The sequence below is a fragment of the Spermophilus citellus genome, assembly GCF_964194105.1.
Source record: "Spermophilus citellus genome assembly, chromosome: 3".
NCBI classification, from domain to species: Eukaryota; Metazoa; Chordata; class Mammalia; order Rodentia; family Sciuridae; genus Spermophilus; species Spermophilus citellus.
The window spans coordinates 219,080,513-219,098,507 of NC_138184.1; the positions used below are offsets into that span (position 1 = coordinate 219,080,513).

General features: G+C 40.7%; 1 protein-coding gene across 1 annotated transcript in view; it reads left to right on the forward strand.

The window, feature by feature from the left end:
• Positions 1–17,995, forward strand: part of MGAM (maltase-glucoamylase) — a gene marked incomplete at its 5' end in the record, with an annotated part of 191,181 nt that extends 173,186 nt beyond the window's left edge. The window contains 4 exons of the mRNA XM_081284046.1: positions 14,042–14,130; positions 15,265–15,314; positions 15,860–16,030; positions 17,310–17,995. Of these exons, the coding sequence (XP_081140172.1) occupies positions 14,042–14,130; positions 15,265–15,314; positions 15,860–16,030; positions 17,310–17,387 (388 nt within the window). The 3' untranslated portion in view covers positions 17,388–17,995. The remainder of the gene's footprint in view (positions 1–14,041; positions 14,131–15,264; positions 15,315–15,859; positions 16,031–17,309) is intronic.

Here is a 17,995-nt window from a genome sequence, read left to right on the forward strand (position 1 = left end):
TGGTATAGTGAGTACGTTGTGGATTTCACTTCTATCTTGATAAAGCCTACATGATATTCAAAAGTATTATTACTCCCTAGGGCTGTGGTTAATTGCCTTAGGAAATTCTACATAGGGTAAGTTGCCTAGCTGCTACATATTTATCTCTTTGCAGGTCTGGCCTGATTACCCTGATATTGTTGTCAACAGCTCTCTGGATTGGGACAGTCAGGTGGAGGTAAAAGGCCCTTTTTGTATACTGGGTGAAGTCTGCTTGTCAGGAAGGATAGCCATATCCACCATACTGGGCTTGTCCTGCCAAGCATATGGGCAATGCAAGGGAAAAACTCCTCAGAAAGGGGTGCTGGTATCCGTCTTTGTGTGCATTACTTTACATGCAGTTCTGTTTTATGTCTAATTGGGAGGCAGGTATTATCCATGGGACTTAAGTGACAAACACTGAAAGTACTTTTTCATGGTTTTAGGTGACACTTGGTTATTTCAAATTCAAACCCATCTTATTTCAAAGTCCTATAGAATTTCCAATGTATGAAACTTCAACGAAGACCAATCTTTTCTTAGAATGTGTCTACATCTTATTATTATTGCCTTGAGTATCCCTTTTAACTGATATCTCTTTCGTCTTTAATGATTGGGTCTTTTGTTTTGTCAAACTTTTTTGTTGTTGTTGACAGGCTTATCCATTTTCACACTAATAAATCCTGACCCCTACTCCTATCTTTACTTGGATCTCTCAGCTTCATGTTTACCTCTTCTTTTCCAGCATTTCATTAAAATTTGCTCTCTTGGGAACTGGTTTTTGATTTTAATGTATAGAGTTGTCCCATGCTTCTTGACCCAGGTTTCTTTCTAGCTTTACTAAGCATTTGTTGCTTGAAAGAATACATGGTTCCACACTGGTTCATGATGGCTTCAGCCAGATGTTCTGGCCAAAATGTGTACCAAGGGAACTGATGCGGCCTGTCTGCTTTGTTATCAGTTGCTCTCTAATACTTTTGAGCAGTGCTGTCAGGGTGAGGTCTGGAATTTTTGGAAGAACCAGTTCTTTGATGGAACTTCTTCATCTGTTCTTCAACAATGATTATTCTTTCTGGACAGAAATTAAAGTAGCACATATGAAGCCTGATAAACCTTTATAAAGGTCCTGGCAAGTCAGAGAAAGTACCTATTTTCCAGAATACCTGCCAAGGGTCAAAGGGCCATAGAATGTGGCTTCTATGTGGTCAACAAGCTAGATGAGTTTCACTGTCTTGAAACTCTCAGGATCAAGGACTAATCAGAAAAATAGTATTGTGGAAACAAAGTACAGTAGCTATAAATTTAGGTGTTAGCTACTTCAGGATTCTCAGGGGTAAAGGCACCATTTAAGGGATATTTCCAATACTGTAGGATCCTAGTCAGTGGATGGAGGGATAGGAGAAGGAGTTCAGTCATAAAGATGTAACTGGCTTAGTTAGTCCTGCATGTTCATGCTTTATCCAGACTAGTTAATTTTTGTGAGGAGTGGTCTTTCTTAGTTCTGAAGACTGTTATTAGAACTAGCACAGTCTGGGGATGAAGGGCTCAGTTCTGGGACACTGGAAGGAGAACAGTACTATAAGCCAGTGTTATAGTTTGCTGGCATTGGTCTGTGATCTTCTGACTCCTAGGTGGTAGCAGTAGTGCGCGCTCTCTCTCTCTCTCTTTCTCTCTCTCTCTCTCTCTCTCTCTCTCTCTCTCTCTCTCTCTCTCTCTCTCTCTCCCCCCCCCCTTCCTATGTATTCACCCATGTATCTGTTTATCATCTATTTTTTGCCTATGTGTCTAGGTATCTATATAATAAATAAATAAGGGAGAGAACCTAGGTAATTGTTCTATCATTTCTAAGGGAGGATCATTTGAGGTTTAGTGGTCTAGGCGGCCCATGAGGACATAGGAACCTGCCATGCCATAGCCAATCTGACACACAGGTTCGCTGTCTTTAGTAGAAGGTCATTTTCATGAATGAAGGGGTTAGCTATTACCTTATGAGATTATAAGGTAATACAGTTCATCGGGCATTTGGGGCTACCATTTGGAGGGGATTCAGAAGTCTGTGTGGATGTATTGGTTATCTCAGTGATGTGGGAGCATCATTTGAAATTTGGTGGGTAGTAACTAGGAATCCCCATAGCTCTCATAGGAAGGGATTCTTCACAAAGAATTCTTTTGCCTCAATGTTAAATTGTTCCTTTGATGAGAAACACTTCATTAGGATACCAAACAATACATTAGGTAGCTCATAAGAGATTATCAGATATAGAATAATTATGACCATTTATATTTTTAATATCTACTTGTTGAGGCTAGGTAAGCTGAGACTACTGATGTCCAGGTCTAAAGGGTAGTATAAAATAAACAAACAAAGAAGCAAATAAGTAAATGAACATACATGAAGCATTGGAAAAGCAGATTTCTGGGTCTGAATCTCACTGTTTGATTCAGTAAGTTTGTGGTGGCATCTAGGAATTGAATTACAGTATCATGCAATGGATTGTAATAAGTAATTCTGAGAGCTTTTGTGCAGATGTGCACATCACAGTTTGAGAACAGAAGCAATATGGCAAGAGTTGAATTTGGATAGCACTTTGGCGAAGGGGAGGGAATTTTTATTACATGCGTAAGGATCATTACAGCAGCATTAAGTAAAATTAACAAACCATGGTTGGGCTGATTTACGACTTGATACAGTCTCTTGTACAATGCAAAAGTAGTAATTGAGGTCCATATCTCTAGATAAAAGACAAATGAGGAACACCAAAAAGAAAACAGCATGGATCATCATGCACAAACCTGGTTCACAGAGGACAGAAAGGGCAAAGGGCTACATCACTGAGAACTTTGGATTCCTTTGTTAGGAAATGGAAATAGAAAAGCATGGCAATAGACATGGAACCTTTCACCAGAAAGGTATTTCCCACAGGAGATACAATTCTGTCTCTCACACAGTTGATCATGATTCTTTTTTTTAGTCCCTACCTTCCACCTATGCCATGATTCTGACATGGCCATAGCTGGAACTCTGTTTCTGGTGAAAGGTTCTGTGTCTAATTCGATGCTTTTCTCTTACCATTTCCTAACAGAAGAATCCAAAGTTCTCAGTGATGTGGCCCCTTGCCCTTTCCATCTTCGGTGAACCAGATCTGGGCATGGTGATATCCATTGCTGTTTTCTTTATGATGTTCCTCATTTGCCTTTTATCTAGACATATGGATCCCAGTCGCCACTTTTGCATTGTACAAGAGACTGGAGCTCGCCTATATCAGTCCTCTTTAGGGATTCTTCCTATTCTCCAGCATTATTTAGCTCATTACATCATATGATGCAGAGTTTACCATAGAGGCACAATTGTTATAAGATGTTCCAAAGATATGAATGTTTTCTAACAAATAACATAGAATATATAGACATTCATGCATATTTGCTGCTACTGAGTGATGTTCTTCCCAAATTAAATACTGAACATTTATTATCATTCCCTTATTCTTATGACAGTTTCTAAGCTCTGCCTTGTAGGGATCATAAAGTCCAATCAAAAGTGTATGAGACAAACTTACAATCTACTTAAGAACTGATATGTGAATCCACTTTCCATGCTAAGTTGAAGACATTGCTTTTCCTGCTTGATGGAAGAAGGAGAAAATGAGACATTTATTGAGGTTCCTCCTTAAATTTTTCCATATTATGTTACACACAGCTGCAATGCTCACATGATTCTGAAGCCACAGAAAACACTAACGAAATGCCAGTCTAATGTCATGAAATGTAATCTCTCCCCTTTCCCATGTTGCCAGTGGATATGACACATTGCCATGCCACCTGCTCTTTGCCTTTCCTCTGGTACAGTGCCTGTAGTGTCCGCCTTTTCCAGCTACAGTTGTTCCCTGGCCCCTGCAGGATCTTTGGGAGAACTTAGGGAAAGGCAGGATAGAAAGAGCAGGTTGGGAATCTGAAGCAGGGGATAGTGAGTCAGGGTGTCAATTGATAGCATTCATGATGGCATGGAAAGGAAACAGATTATGGACATTTTCAAATGTGTAAAATTCATCCATAATTCTCCTCATTGCCCTCAGTGTATTTTCAATAAGCCAAGAACATAAGGTAGGCTCTATTGAGATTTTTCACTCTGCCATAATGTAGTACAAGTCTTTTCATTAATTAGGTTCTTCAAAAGTGCCTGTTGCTGTCAGATATATTCGTTTGGGAAAGTGAATTATATATGTTTTTATAGGAATACCGAGCTTATGTGGCCTTCCCTGACTTTTTCCGTAATTCAACTGCCTTGTGGTGGAAGAGAGAAATTGCAGAACTGTACAACAATCCAGAGAATCCAGAGAGGAGCTTGAAGTTTGATGGCATGTGGATTGTAAGTGTGTGTGTGTTTAACTTGGTGTGATTTACCATATGAAAGTCAGACTTTTAGTCAAGGTGATAGTAAACTTCTGAGAAAGACTTTGGATATGTTCTGCTGCATTTCCTGAACTGATATTCCTTGTAGCTTGTAACTCACTCTGTCAAACCTCTAGGCAGATTGCCAAGAATGCCTCAGAAACTTGTTTACCCCGAGGGAGTGTTGTTTTGACCTTCTAGACAGTCATCCTTTAGGGATCAATTGTTTTTTTAGCCAATTCTTATCTGGATTTGATGAGCCTGACTGGGCAAGCACACACAGGAGCAGGTGTACTGGTGTGAATGATGTATTCACCACTCCCTTGACTCTCAATTGACAGGAAGTCTCTCTGTTAAGAGTAAGCAATGTCTGTGTCTGACATTTCTAGGATATGAATGAACCATCGAGCTTTGTGAATGGGGCTGTTCCTTCAGGCTGCAGTGATGCCAGTCTGAACCGTCCTCCCTACATGCCACGTAAGGACCCTTGGGCTTCTCCATGGCTAGATGGAAGATAATCATTATTTGAGCTCAGCAGCCAGAGGTTTATCCTGACCATCAGAGCCCTCTGAGTTTTCTGGTTTATTGGGGGCCAGAAATGAAAGCATTTCAAGTCCTTTCCCAAACTTTTTGGTGCAAGTTTCTGGATATCTTGGGCAAATTTCCTGAATTTGTCTAGAAAGCCCTTTTCTTAGTTACAATCCCATGGTTGGGGCCATTGTGAAGTCAAGTCCATCTTAAGACGTGTAGTTAAATGCCTTAAGGAGAGGTCAGGGACTAAAAGGCTCAGGGCTGGTTTTCACCTTCCCAAATCTTTTCCCTCAGATCTGGAGTCCAGGGACCGGGGCCTAAGCAGCAAGACCCTGTGCATGGAGAGTGAGCAGATCCTTCCAGATGGCTCCCGCGTGCAACACTATGATGTGCACAGCCTGTATGGGTGGTCCCAGACCAGACCCACATATGAGTGAGTCACTGTTTTCCTTCTCCAGTTCGCTCAGCCTGTGGGGACACATAGTGCGTGGAATTTTTTATTTTTCATAGTAATCCATCGCAAGATTGAAGAACATTTAGTTGTAACTCTGTCACATTTTTTTTTTTTTGCAGCAAACAGTCCTTAACCATGGGGCCAGCCCCTGTGATTATAAGTAGGAGGTCAACTTTCAACAGGATATGTCCCATAAGTGAGAAAGTAGTAGTTCTGTTTGGGGAGGCTCACATGATGGCACCAGTTAGTATTACACAGTGCAGTTGCTTCTTTAAACGCATTAGTTACATGAGGTAAAGAGAACATAAGGACTGTACATATCTAAGCTTTTCTTCAACAGTGAAACTTCTATAACAGCATATTTTTTCCATTTTTAATGTACAGTAAATGGATCTTCTGTGGAATTAGCAGCCCACACCCTTTAAACTCAGTGAATATTAGAAATTATCCTAAGAAAAATCCCATAAAGTGATATTCTCTCCTATTCCTCAAATACAGATAACCAAGAGATAATAAATAAGTGGCAGGATTCAGTGATTTCTTACTCTCTGGGTAACCAGTGGGTCGGAAACATGGTGAAATCCCTGTTAAGACACCATGAAGGTGGTGTTGTGTCCATCGGTCAGCAGGGCCCTCTCCATTGCTCACTTTCCCATATTCCCGCCATTCACTTAACCAGCGTTTTGTTACCATGTCCTCTGTTCTTTTTATGGAAAGGGAAGCCCTATTCCATTCTTCTTGCTGTGTCCTCAATTCTCCTGTACACTCCCCTCCTACCAGAGCTGTGCAGGAGGTGACTGGACAGCGAGGGATCGTCATCACCCGCTCCACATTCCCCTCCTCTGGCCGCTGGGGAGGACACTGGCTGGGAGACAATACTGCCGCATGGGACCAGCTGAAGAAATCTATCATTGGTGTGTGGCTTGTTCCCAGGGGCCTCTGCTGCAGGGAAGGGAGCTGCTGGCCTTGGGAAAGGAGGGAGGAGAGGGCAGGGCGCACACATGCCTCTCCTGACAGCCGTGGTTCTCATTGCAGGCATGATGGAGTTCAGCCTCTTTGGCATCTCCTATGTAAGTGACCTTTGCTGCTCTCATCCCTAAGAGGACTCTGACACCCCTGAGCAATCACCCACAGGCTGGTTTCATTTCCTCTGGTTTCAGACGGGAGCAGATATCTGTGGGTTCTTTCAAGATGCTGAGTATGAGATGTGTGCTCGCTGGATGCAGCTGGGAGCCTTTTACCCCTTCTCCAGGAACCACAACACCATTGGCACCAGGGTAGGCCCTTCCTCCTTCCTCACGTGCTTTGCCTCACATGCTGTGCAGCCTTCACCTTGGAGTCACAGTCCAGACCATCTTTGTTCCTGGGAGATTTTCAAAGCCATCAAAGCTCCTCACAATTGCCAAAATACTCAGGATTATCAGAGGATTCTTTAGGTGTAGGAAGGATTGCTCCAAGTATATCCCTGAAGTGTTTCTTTCTGAGAAAGTTCCATGAGGTCTCCTGGAAGATCCTCACTGACTATTTATTATCAGACTATTAAGTGGATTTAATCACCTTTAGCTTAGGTGTGTGTGATGTACTTGGGTCAAGCTTTCCTTTATCTTCTTTGTCCCCTAGGGTCCCTGGGTTGGGCTCTCAATACCTGTGCTTTTATTCCTTAGAGACAAGACCCTGTGTCCTGGGATGCTGCCTTTGTGAATATTTCCAGGAGTGTGATGGAGACCCGATACACCCTGTTGCCATATCTGTACACCTTGATGTTCAAGGCGCACATGGAGGGCAGCACTGTGGTGCGGCCTCTTCTGCACGAGTAAGTGTCCAGCTGGGGTCCCAGGGACTGATGCATAGTTTATTTGATTTTGTAGGGTGGCGGTTGATGCAAAAAATTCTTCTCAATGAAGATAAGATTTATTTTGTCATAAGCTCTCCATGCAGAGTCCATATTTTGTACTCTGTTTTATTTGCAATATGTGTTATTGAGAAAGGCTATTTATTGAGTGAAAAATATTTGAAATGATGCAACACCGCCTGATTCCTTTCTAATTTGTACATACACAGACCTCTGTATGTGTTTTAGCTATTGAAATAATTAAGGCCAAATGAGTTGACATCATAAAAAAAAGCATTGAGTGCCTTCCTTGCATTTTGAATGTGCCATCTGGAAATAGTGAAGAATTTTTCAAGTGACTGAACATATCTGAACATAGTTGTGATGTCAATGTTACTTGACATGTAGAATATTGAAGCCTGTGTATTCCTGATCAATCTAGATAAAGACTAAGGATGACATAAGATGGAGTTGGAGGGGAGACTTGCCTCTGAACTTTAGTTGTTCCTTGGGGACTTGGGCTGGGACTCTGACTGTGACATATTCTTACCTTCCCAGGTTTGTGTCAGACCGGGTGACGTGGGACATAGATGATCAGTTCCTGCTGGGTCCAGCCTTCCTAGTCAGCCCTGTGCTGCAGGCTGTGAGTATGGAGGCCTTTGATGTGTGGTGGATCCCAGGTGTGAGGGTGTGTGAATAGGGGCAGGAGAAGAAGCCTGGTGCTTGTAGATCCCAGGACATGGCTGCTTGTTCTACCTTTGTGTCTTCCTCTCCTTCTGAGCAGAAGTGCAGCACACAGGTGACCTGGCCTCAGTTCCCTCTAGTTTCCGCTAGTTCCTAGCAGTTCAGGTTCTTGGGAAAATCAAGAATAAATGGTAGCCTTATGATGTGTTGAGATATACTGTCACTTTAATAAATAAAATAAGGAAGTGGTTGTGAGGGAATGGGAAAATAAACAAGGAGAGAAATGAATTACAGTAGATGGGGTAGAGAGAAAAGTTGGGAGGGGAGGGGAGGGGGGATAGTAGGGGATAGGAAAGGTAGCAGAATACAACAATTACCAATAGGACATTATGTAAAATTGTGGAAGTGTAACCGATGTGACTCTGCAATCTGCATTTGGGGTAAAATTGGGGGTTCATAACCCAATTCAGTCCAATGTATGAAGTATGTTATGTCAAGAGCTTTGTAATGTTGTGAACAACCAATAAAAAAAAAAATAAATCCAAAAAAAAAAATAAATAAATAAATAAAATAAGGGATCCTGGCTCAGGTGGGGTTTCATGTGAATAATTCATCACAGTCTTGTCACCATTGAAAGCAGCCCAGCGAGCCTTCCTTACCTCAGCCAGCCCTGCCCTTGTTCTTGTGAGGTCCTCTAGGCAGCAAAGGTCATTTCTTCCCCTTGTACATTGGTGCTTAGGATTCTGATTAAAACACCAAGTGACAATTACAACTTCTTCATAATTTAACCTGCTTCTGGAATGTGCTGATTCCCATCCATCCTTAGGTGTTTTTCTCTTTAGCATTTGTTCCTGTGAATCTGTGAGCAAATCATAATATATTTGTGACTTCCTGCATCTCCAAGCCTTATGTGGACACCTCTTGTTTGGAAGTTTTGACCTTTTCTGTGTTTGCAAAGGGTGAATGAAGGAAGACTTTTCCAGTAGTGCTGGTCTTCAGGGCCCTGAGACAGATGGGTATCAGCCACCACAATTGATATCCCTTTCCTGCCCATATTACTCCTAGGTTGCAGAATACAGTGCCTCATGTTCACAACTTATTTCTGTTTACTTTTAGAGAGCTGAGTTTGTTCAATATAATCACTATTGCTCTAACTATTTTTCTATGCAAATTGGTTACTGTGTCTTAGCAACTGTACCCACTGCTCACAGCTTGTTTGTATTTAATTTTAGAATGCTAGAAGTGTCACTGCATATTTCCCTGGAGCCCGCTGGTATGATTACTACTCGGTAAGTTTTTCTAAACATTTGTACATCCTTTGAAAATTGCAGAGTACAATGGTTTTAGACCTCACAGACCTCTGGCCAAGTGCTGGCAGTGTAAGCCATTTGCTGTGTGGTTTTTACCTTTGTATCCTCAGTTTTCTCACTTGCAAATGGAATAAGACTTCTCTCTACAGAATCCTTGTGGAGTATCATGTACAGTATCTTATTCAGGGCTTTGCTTGTTGTTAGTGTTCTGTACTTGGGAGTTTCTGGGTTTCCTTATACCATCACTATTCACTGAGGTGAGACCCTAGTACCCTCTTTTTTTATACCTATATAATATTACATATATTTTTTCCACATTTTTTATTGGTACATTATAGTTGTATGTGTTGTTGGTATTTATTGTTATGTATTTGTGCATGCACATAATATACAATATAAAATTATAATTTGACCAGTATTACTCCCCAGCACATCTTCCCTCCCTCCCCACCTCCTACTCCCTGGTTCCTTTCTTCTGTTGATCTCCCTTTGATTTTCATAAGATCTCCCCACCATTTTTCCCTTTATCCTCTTTATCTCCCACATATGAGAGAAAACATATGACATTTAACCTTTTGAGTTTGACTTATTTATAATAATTGTCTCTAGTTCTATTCATTTTCCTACAAATGCCATAATTTCATTTTTCCTTATGGCTGAATAAAACTCTAATATGTGTATATACAACATTTTTTCATCCATTCATCTGTTGATGGGATATTGTGCTATAACTATAGTTTTTAATTTTATCTGCTCCTGCTATAAATTCCACTCCTTTTCCTCTTGTTCTTTTTTTATTTTGTGTTAGCTTCTATAATACAGATACTCAAAGAGAAGTTGCTCCTAGCCACATAAGCAGTGCATGCCTTTAATCATAGCTACTCATGAGGCGGAGCCAGAAGGATCACAAGTTTGTGGCTATCTTGGGAAACTTAGTGAGGCACTATCTCAAAATAAAATAAAAAGGGCTAGAGACTTAGCTCAGTGGTAGCATGCCCCTGGGTTCAATCCCCAGTACAACAAGAAACAAACAACAACAAATAGCAGTTGCTTCACACTAATTACCCAATTAAGCAAACTATGAGCTAGTGTGTAAAGTGCATATAGACCTGGATCCCCACACTTAGAAGTTTAAGTAGTGCACATCGACTTACAAATGAGTAGCTCATAAACAGCTCTTTGATGTATAGGTTCTGGGATACTGTGAGTCCCAGAGGCTAGCCAGGAGTGCAGGGTGTTGGAATCAGCTTTAGGGTAGTCTCCTGAGGGAAATAGATGAGTCAGAGTCTGACCCTTGAGGAAGAATCAAAGTGGTAGGGGGTCCTTGTCCTGAAACCATGTCTCCTCTGACTTCCTGAGTAGAACAAGGTGGAGGATTAGAAATATAGGAGAAAGGCAGAGAGCAGAGCATGTGCCTGTCCCCCTCATTGGAGGGGGTGCAGTGGGATTGGATGGAAATGTAGGGGGAGAATGGAGGTGTTTCTCCTCTTCTATGCGCTGTGGAGCACTGACTGTCTTTTCTTCTTTGTTGCCTGGCTGGGTCTTTCCTTAGGGTGCTGATATTTTAGGATGCTACTGTGGGCTTTCCTGCCAGGGCTTTCTAGGGAGAGAGCAGCCAACTTCTTTCAATTTGCCTAGCCTTGGCCCTGACCCTGTGGAGTTCACCATATCATGAGGAGCTAATATTTGCTTGTCATAAATGCTAATATGCATGTAAATAATTATATGTACCATATACAAGAAAATGAAGTATGAGGATTAATAAATAAAAATTTTAGGTGGGTGTGTAACTCATAGTGAAGTACTTACCTAGCATGATCAGGACCCTGTGTTGAATCTCCGGTACCACCAGGCAGGGGAAAGAATTTTTCTGGAATGGTTGATTTTACACAAGGCTTTCATTTATTTATTTATTTATTTATTTTTAGAGAATTTTTAATATTTATTTTTTAGTTCTCGGCGGACACAACATCTTTGTTGGTATGTGGTGCTGAGGATGGAACCCGGGCCGCACGCATGCCAGGCGAGCGCGCTACCACTTGAGCCACATCCCCAGCCCCTACACAAGGCTTTTAAATAGAAGATTTAGTTGAGGAATGAAATGTAAAAATTGATGTGAAAAGCCAAAAGCTAATTGAAGAAGACATTAAGAGAAAAAGGGTTTTGTGTTTAATTAAAATGAAAATTACATGGCTGGGATCAATGAAGAAATGTCTATTTAATTAATCTTCACTAGTTATGGATACCTATTCTTTGTTAGTATAGAGATTGGCAAGCGGAGGCCCTAGTGAAATCAGGTGTTCCCCTATTTTAGCAGATAAAGTTTTATTGGAATACAGCCATGTACAAGATTAATTGTCAGTATTCACTGCTTCTTACCTCTAAAGTCACAGTTCTCAAATTGAGGGTTGCTTATCAGGAGATATTTGTCAATGTACAGAGTCACCTTGGGGAGTCACAGTGGGGTGGGAGAATGGTGTCTGGTGGATAGACACTGAAGATGCTGCTAAACATCAAAACAGCACAGGGCACCAATAAACATGGATCTGGCCCTAATTGGCAGTAGTGCCAACACTGGGAAGCCCTATTCTAGGTGAGAAAATGTGGAAGGTCCCTTAGGATTTTCAGTGAATGGCTCAGACAAGAGAGCCGCTCTCACACATGAAGCAAGTTAAAGACGTCAATCATGAAGGTAGAGATATTGAATAGAAAAAGAGGAAACACAGAGTATGCCAGCTCACTTTGATGTTTTCAGTGAAGTTTGAGGCCAAAATGTTGGTGAAGTAGGTGGAAGTGGAGAGTGGGGGGAGATGAAGACTTGAGAGACTCTTGGTGAAAGAGAATTTTCAGACCTGCATGGTGGAGAGTATGTGAGGAACTAGCAAGAAGTGAAGGAATGGCTGGCAGTGAAGCCTCCTCTATCTGTGCTCTGTGACATACCAACAAGTTGTAGGGTGAGTGTGGGCTGTGATCCACTCTAGGACCTCAGGTGGGATGTGGTGTAGCCACCCAAAAAGGCAAGAGATCCTCACAGGACATTATAGAGGCCAAGCAGGACTTCACACAGCAGCTGGGGGAAGGAAGAAGGTTACCATCAGGTGGTGCTGAGTGGTGATGAGCAGGTAGCACGATAAGTGAGGTAGAGGAGGTGTCTTCCAAATGCACTGTGCAGGGAGGCAAGGTCTTCTCCCTCATCTTCTCCTCTTTTCTTCATCCAACAGGGTGTGGATATTAATGCAAGGGGAATGTGGAAGGACTTGGCAGCCCCTCTTGACCACATTAACCTTCATGTCCGTGGGGGCTACATCCTGCCCTGGCAAGAGCCTGCACTGAACACACGCTTGAGGTGAGTATGAGGCTGGTGTTCCACTTTGCCTACCTTTTTGCTCACTGATTTGTTTCCTTTCTTTTCTTTTTTTTTTTTTTTTTTTTTTTTTTTTCTGGTACCGGGAATTGATCTGAAGAGTGAGTGCTATTACTGATCTGCATCCCCAGATCTTTTAAATTTTATTTTGAGCCAGGGTCTTGTTAAATCTGTGATCCTCCTGCTTTAGCCTCCTGAGATGCTGGGATCATGAGAGTTTGCCACTGCCCCTAGCTTGCTCACTAATTTCTAATGAATGCCAGCAATCCCTGAAACATCACTAGTAAGGCCAAGGGTGGTTTTACTAAGCACCTGTCTTTTTGTTTGCTTGTTTGTGTTTCATCTTTTTTCAAATGTTGAACTCTGAATAATTAATTAACAGCTCTTTTGTATTTACTTGGTGAGATGATAGGTCTCAGAAGTGATATTTCAAACAGAAGTAGCAACAGGGCAATCATAATTCCTGAGAATTTTAGGAGATTATCTGGATCTTATATGATCTAAGAAATATGTTGCTAAGCTGAGCACGGTGGTGCTCACCTGTAATCTCAGTGACTCACAAGGCTGAGGCAGGACAATCAGAAGTTCAAAGCTGGCCTCAGCAACTTAGTGAGGCCCTAAGCATCTGGGTAGGACCCTGTCTCTAATAAAACATAAAAAAGGGTTGGGTATATGGCTCAGTGGTTAAGTGACCCTGGGTTCAATCCCCAGTTTCAAAAACAAACTTGTTGAAGCCACATGACAACTCATCCCCAAGTCTGAGATTTCCTCATATAAAGCAGGTATAAATTATTGACCTAGGTGTCTATAATAATTAGCAATAACTAACATCAAGTGAACATTACTCTGTGTCTAGAACTATAGTAATATGGGGAGCTCTGCTTGGAGATTTAAGAAAGTTTTTCCTTACAAAAATGAAAAGTGAGTTAGGGAATCTTATTCTGATTTTACAGATGGCAATGCAGAGCTTTAGGAGGCTAAGTGTCAGAGTCACACAGCTAGTAAGTAGATGGACAGGGACTAAAATCCACATCTGTCTGATATCACTCCTAAAGATCTTAGATCTTTACTCATTTGATTCCACAGATATGGATAAAAAATGATGAGCTGAGGATATTTGTAAAAAGAACCCACTTCATGGGTTATAGGAAATACACCATGAAAGATGGATTCCAGCTTTTGTATTTTCCTCAGAAACAGGAAGGGGAACCCAGTTGGTTTTCTTTTCATTTCTTAAAGAGCCTTAAAGGAAAATTTCCCTTGATTCATTCACAAATAATTCACTCATGACATGAGATTATCCAGCTTTATGGAGACTGAACAAGAGCTGAGTTACAAGTCTCTTGAATCTTAGAATCCATTCTTAATTTTGCTTCTTTGATTTTATGAGAACACCTTTGGCTTGTGACTGTGACTGGGGCTTTGTTTTTAGCTAATGCCTCTCTCTCACCACACTGCAGCCGCCAGAAATTCATGGGCTTCAAGGTTGCTTTGGATGATGAGGGATCTGCTGAGGGCTGGCTCTTTTGGGATGATGGGCAAAGCATCGGTGAGTACGGGTCGCCTGGGATTCAGGTCAGTGCAATTGTCTGGGCTTCTAGACATCATATGTCCCTGATTTTTTTTTCCTTTTTTATGTTAAAATATTTTTGCATTTAAAAATATAGTTGTTTGCTACTTCAAGTGTGTAATCCATTTTGTACATGATCTTTATGCCTCATGCAAATGATGCTTAATGCTAGATCTCTCACCATTATTCATCAGTCCATTGTGATAAGGGACATATTTCTTAGCTTTATGGCTTATTGTCCCAGCAAGACAATGCCTCTCTCAGTTGTGCTATTTTGGAGGAAACTTTTCCATTAAGAGTTTACAGAAATGTGTAACTTCTTAGAAGGGTGACTCACATATCCAGTAGAACTTTCTGCAGTGGTGGAGTTGCTCTATATCTTCTTAGTTTAAGGCAGTACTAGTCATATGTGGCACAAGGTGACAAGTGCATCTGAATTTTTATTTAATTTTATTTTAATTAATTTAAATTTGCATTGCTACATTTTTCTGGTGAGGCTAGCCAGCGAATACTGACAGCATGGTGATAAACGAGAAAGAGGTTAGAATAAGGGAGAAAATGACAAGGATGGGGACTAGAATGAGAGCGCCTGAGCCAAGGATCCCAACCAGTCCACCTTCACCAGATGTGCCAGACATTATACTCTCCCTGGGATGGTGGCATACATTAAGGGTAAAGGACAAGGAAGGCTTTTATTTGTTCCCTGGAGATTGCATTTAGAAAACTGCCTGATACCTCTCAAGATAAACCCACCAATGCACCAGTCTTGGTGCTTGTGTATGTGTGTATCTGCATGCATGTATGCATAAGTATACACTAGCAAAAGAATACGGAAGTCCTGAGATGACCGGGAAGAGGCTGGGAGTGGTAGACCACAAGGAAGAGAAGTGGCATGAGACTGGTGTTTGTGTTAACTGGGGTTGACTGAGAGTCTGACTGGTTTCCACAAGGAGGAGTCACATTACAAAATGGAGATGAGCAGAGAAGAAAAGTAAAACAACAACAACAACAAAAAATCACAAAAATAATCCCTGCTCTCTCAACCAAGACAGGTAGCCAATTAGACTTCTCTGGCATAAGCCTTGGTCATATTTTCTTGTTGTTTGTTTACAGATACCATTGAAAATGGATTATATTATTTGGCCTACTTTTCTGCCAGCCAGGTGAGTGTGATGGAAAGTGGAGTTCTGCTGGTTTAGTAGGATGTTCAATGCCAGAAGGGCACCTAAAATGTCTTCCCTGCTCATCTTGTTAATTTACGTCCTTCCTTCCTCCAAACTGCACGTGGAGATTCCCCATGTCCCCAGGAAGTTTGCTGTGATGGAAACTATTCACATCTCATCAGTAACCTATTTAGGTTTACCATTTCATAGATAGACTGTTTTATATAGGGTAGCCCTGTTCCAGTGTTGCTTTGAAACGGTCTGTACTTTTGTGACTTCTCCATGCATAGAATATAAGTTCTTGATGGTTGAGACTGTCTCCTGTAGCTCAAGGAAATTTTAAAGACCCTGCAGGCATTTATGCAAAGTAGATGTAGTTGGCAACAGGGGATAGAATGCTGAAATCATGATCTCTGCTAGCTGAGGACACAAGATGATGACCTAGAGTTTGCTTATTCAAGGTTTATATTTGTGCCTAAAAAGAGGTTGGGGGGAAAAAACTAATTTTGTTTTTTTTCCCTTTTGTTTTATTTCCAATTTGACAGAATACAATGCAGAGTCATGTAATTTTTAACAATTATGTTGTTGCTACAAACCCATTGAAATTGGGCTACATTGAAATCTGGGGTGTGGGCAGTGTCTCTGTTTCCAGTGTGAGCATCACTTTGAGGAATGGGAATGAAATACCCCCCTTCACCTACAACTCTACAACGCAGGTTGGTGGCCCATGAAAAGTCCAATGATATTTCCCAACCTTGGTAGGGCCTCATGCAAAGCCGGTTCCTTTCCAAATGCTATTCTCTCCTGATAATCTTCCAGGAATCTCCATTTTCAGTATGTCTGCTTGGACAGAATGGAGATAAAGGGACAATTCATGGTTTATCATTCTCTGGAATCCAGGGTCTGGATCCTTCCTTTCCATTTTGTAAAACTTTATCCTTACCCTTTCATCTTTGTATCAGAGACCAGTCTCCCAAACAACTTGAACCACCATATTTCATCAAATATAAGGAGACAATACCAGCTAAAAGTTGTTCCACTATTTCACAAAGAAATAAATTCCACACAAAAAGGAAAATAAAACTATGAAATAAGTTTTTCATATCAATTACTTTAAAAAAATTTAAACCTGTAGGAAGCTCTTTGAAGTTTCCATAGACAATAGAGTTTTATCTAAACATTTTAATGTTGTAAGAAATTAATCCAAAAGAAAATGTTGGCTGTAGATACGTTAATAATTCTACCACAAAGTAATTTGAAAAGGTAGACCCTGAATGTGAAGAAGTATTAATACCTTAAACAACTTAAAATACATGTTTATTTTATTATTTAAATTTGTATTCAGATCTCTTATTATTTTATAATTAAATATTCTATTATACTGTTTTTATATTATACAAATATGTGATAGAAAGGAAAATATATTTTCTCTCATTTCTAGGTCTGAAACAAAAGTTTTTGTTAGGTTTTATATTTTTTGTTTCCTCATACTGTCATTTTCTTGTCAAACCAACTTCTCCAACTTTACTAAGAGGTCATAAAGGACTTTGCCAACTCATGGACTGACATGCAGGATAAGGCCTGCACACAGTGAAGTCCTCTGGAAGGTATTTGCCTAGAAAAAAGCAGGAGTATTAGACTCTTACTAGGCAATCATCAGAGTGGAAGGAATAGGAGAAGAAAAAATAAAAGGAGGACTTCAAGGCAAAAGCTACATCTCAGAACAGTGGAAAAGTGGGCATTCTCTCCAACTTGTCTATGTAGTCATTTCTCATCAGTGGTTCTGTATCACATTATCCCTATCACTGAATGATCTTTGCACTCTAGGAAATTAGAAAACGCCTCTCTCACCTGAAAATGTTAGGGCAATTGGCAGCTAGGCCATGAATTATGAAAATATTAGGGGTTTATGGGAACCATTGTCCTGTACCTGATATGTTTGTGTGTAGAAAATTTCAAACAAATGCCCAATACTTTTTCTTTGTTTCCCAATAGGTGTTAAAAATTGATGTGACCAGCAAAAGCGTCAGCCTACATGATTTCCTTTCATTGACATGGAAAAGCTCTCCATAAATTTTTAGAGCAAGATCCTAACTTTGAACAACTCTGAAGATACTTATACTTCATACCCATAAAATTATTGTGCATTGTTATTGATTCTTGCCCAGTATGGATAAGATATTTTATGGATTTGATCATGTTTTGTCTGTGAATCCTAAACATTAAATTTTAGCTCTGTGGGATAGACAGTAGAGAGGTGTGGAAAAATCTATGGATTCTCTTAACGTGTGTGATTAGTATGGTACAGATGATTCATCATATGAGGATGAACTAGTCCCATGCAGTGTGTGTATATGTGTGTGTCTGTGTATGTAATTATGGAATGGGCCCTACTTTCTTGCTATGGACATAGAAAAAAATTGTCATGACATTTCCTGGTTTTGAAGCTAAGCAGTACCTCAAGAAAGCATTCATAAAGAGCATCTGCTAGTTGCTTATAGGGAGAGGGGGAAAATATGCTAAGAACATGATGTAAGAGAGGAAACCACATCCACTCAGGAAGACCACAAAGACAAAAGCATTTATTTACCTTACACTTTTGACATCTTCTGTTAACAATAGGGAAATAAAATATAGGTGCAAGATAAGCAGGGAAGATTTGAGGCCACAGAAGATGATGA